This window comes from Lupinus angustifolius, chromosome LG08 (genome assembly GCF_001865875.1).
Source record: "Lupinus angustifolius cultivar Tanjil chromosome LG08, LupAngTanjil_v1.0, whole genome shotgun sequence".
In the NCBI taxonomy this organism is placed as follows: Eukaryota; Viridiplantae; Streptophyta; class Magnoliopsida; order Fabales; family Fabaceae; genus Lupinus; species Lupinus angustifolius.
In genome coordinates this window covers 3,567,073-3,567,462 of record NC_032016.1, presented here as the reverse complement: position 1 = coordinate 3,567,462, position 390 = coordinate 3,567,073, and the positions used below count along the sequence as shown (strand labels likewise).

At 47.9% G+C, this 390-nt stretch overlaps 1 protein-coding gene across 1 annotated transcript in view; it reads right to left on the bottom strand.

Moving 5' to 3' along the window:
• The window catches only part of LOC109353829 (putative uncharacterized protein DDB_G0277255), a 5,867-nt gene that overhangs the window by 4,486 nt on the left and 991 nt on the right, over positions 1-390 (bottom strand). Inside the window, exon 2 of the mRNA XM_019596191.1 lies at positions 65-380. Within this exon, the coding sequence (XP_019451736.1) occupies positions 65-380 (316 nt within the window). The remainder of the gene's footprint in view (positions 1-64; positions 381-390) is intronic.

The window sequence follows — 390 nt, the reverse complement described above, 5'->3', positions numbered from 1 at the left end:
GGGTTTTGGTCCAAGAATACCAGATTGTTGATATTTTGGGCCAGCATTGGTTTTAGTCCAATACGATGAGTAAGGGCATGGAGGAGGAGCCCAAGGGTATTGTTGCCATTGTTGTTGCCAAGGAAATTGTTGATGCCATTGAGGATACTGACCACGTCCACCACCGCCGTAGTTCTGAGATCCACCCGAACCACCGCCGTCGGTGTAACTACGACCACCTCTATCGGAGTTCTTCCCATTGTTACCGCGGTTACTGTTTCTACCCTGATTGTTGTTATTGCCGCGATTGTTGTTGTTGTTGTTGTTTAGAGAGTGTCGCACAGGATTGGCAGGAGAGGCAAAGGAAGATGAGTTTGCATCTTCTGATTTCATGAGTAAGGCTGTCGGAGA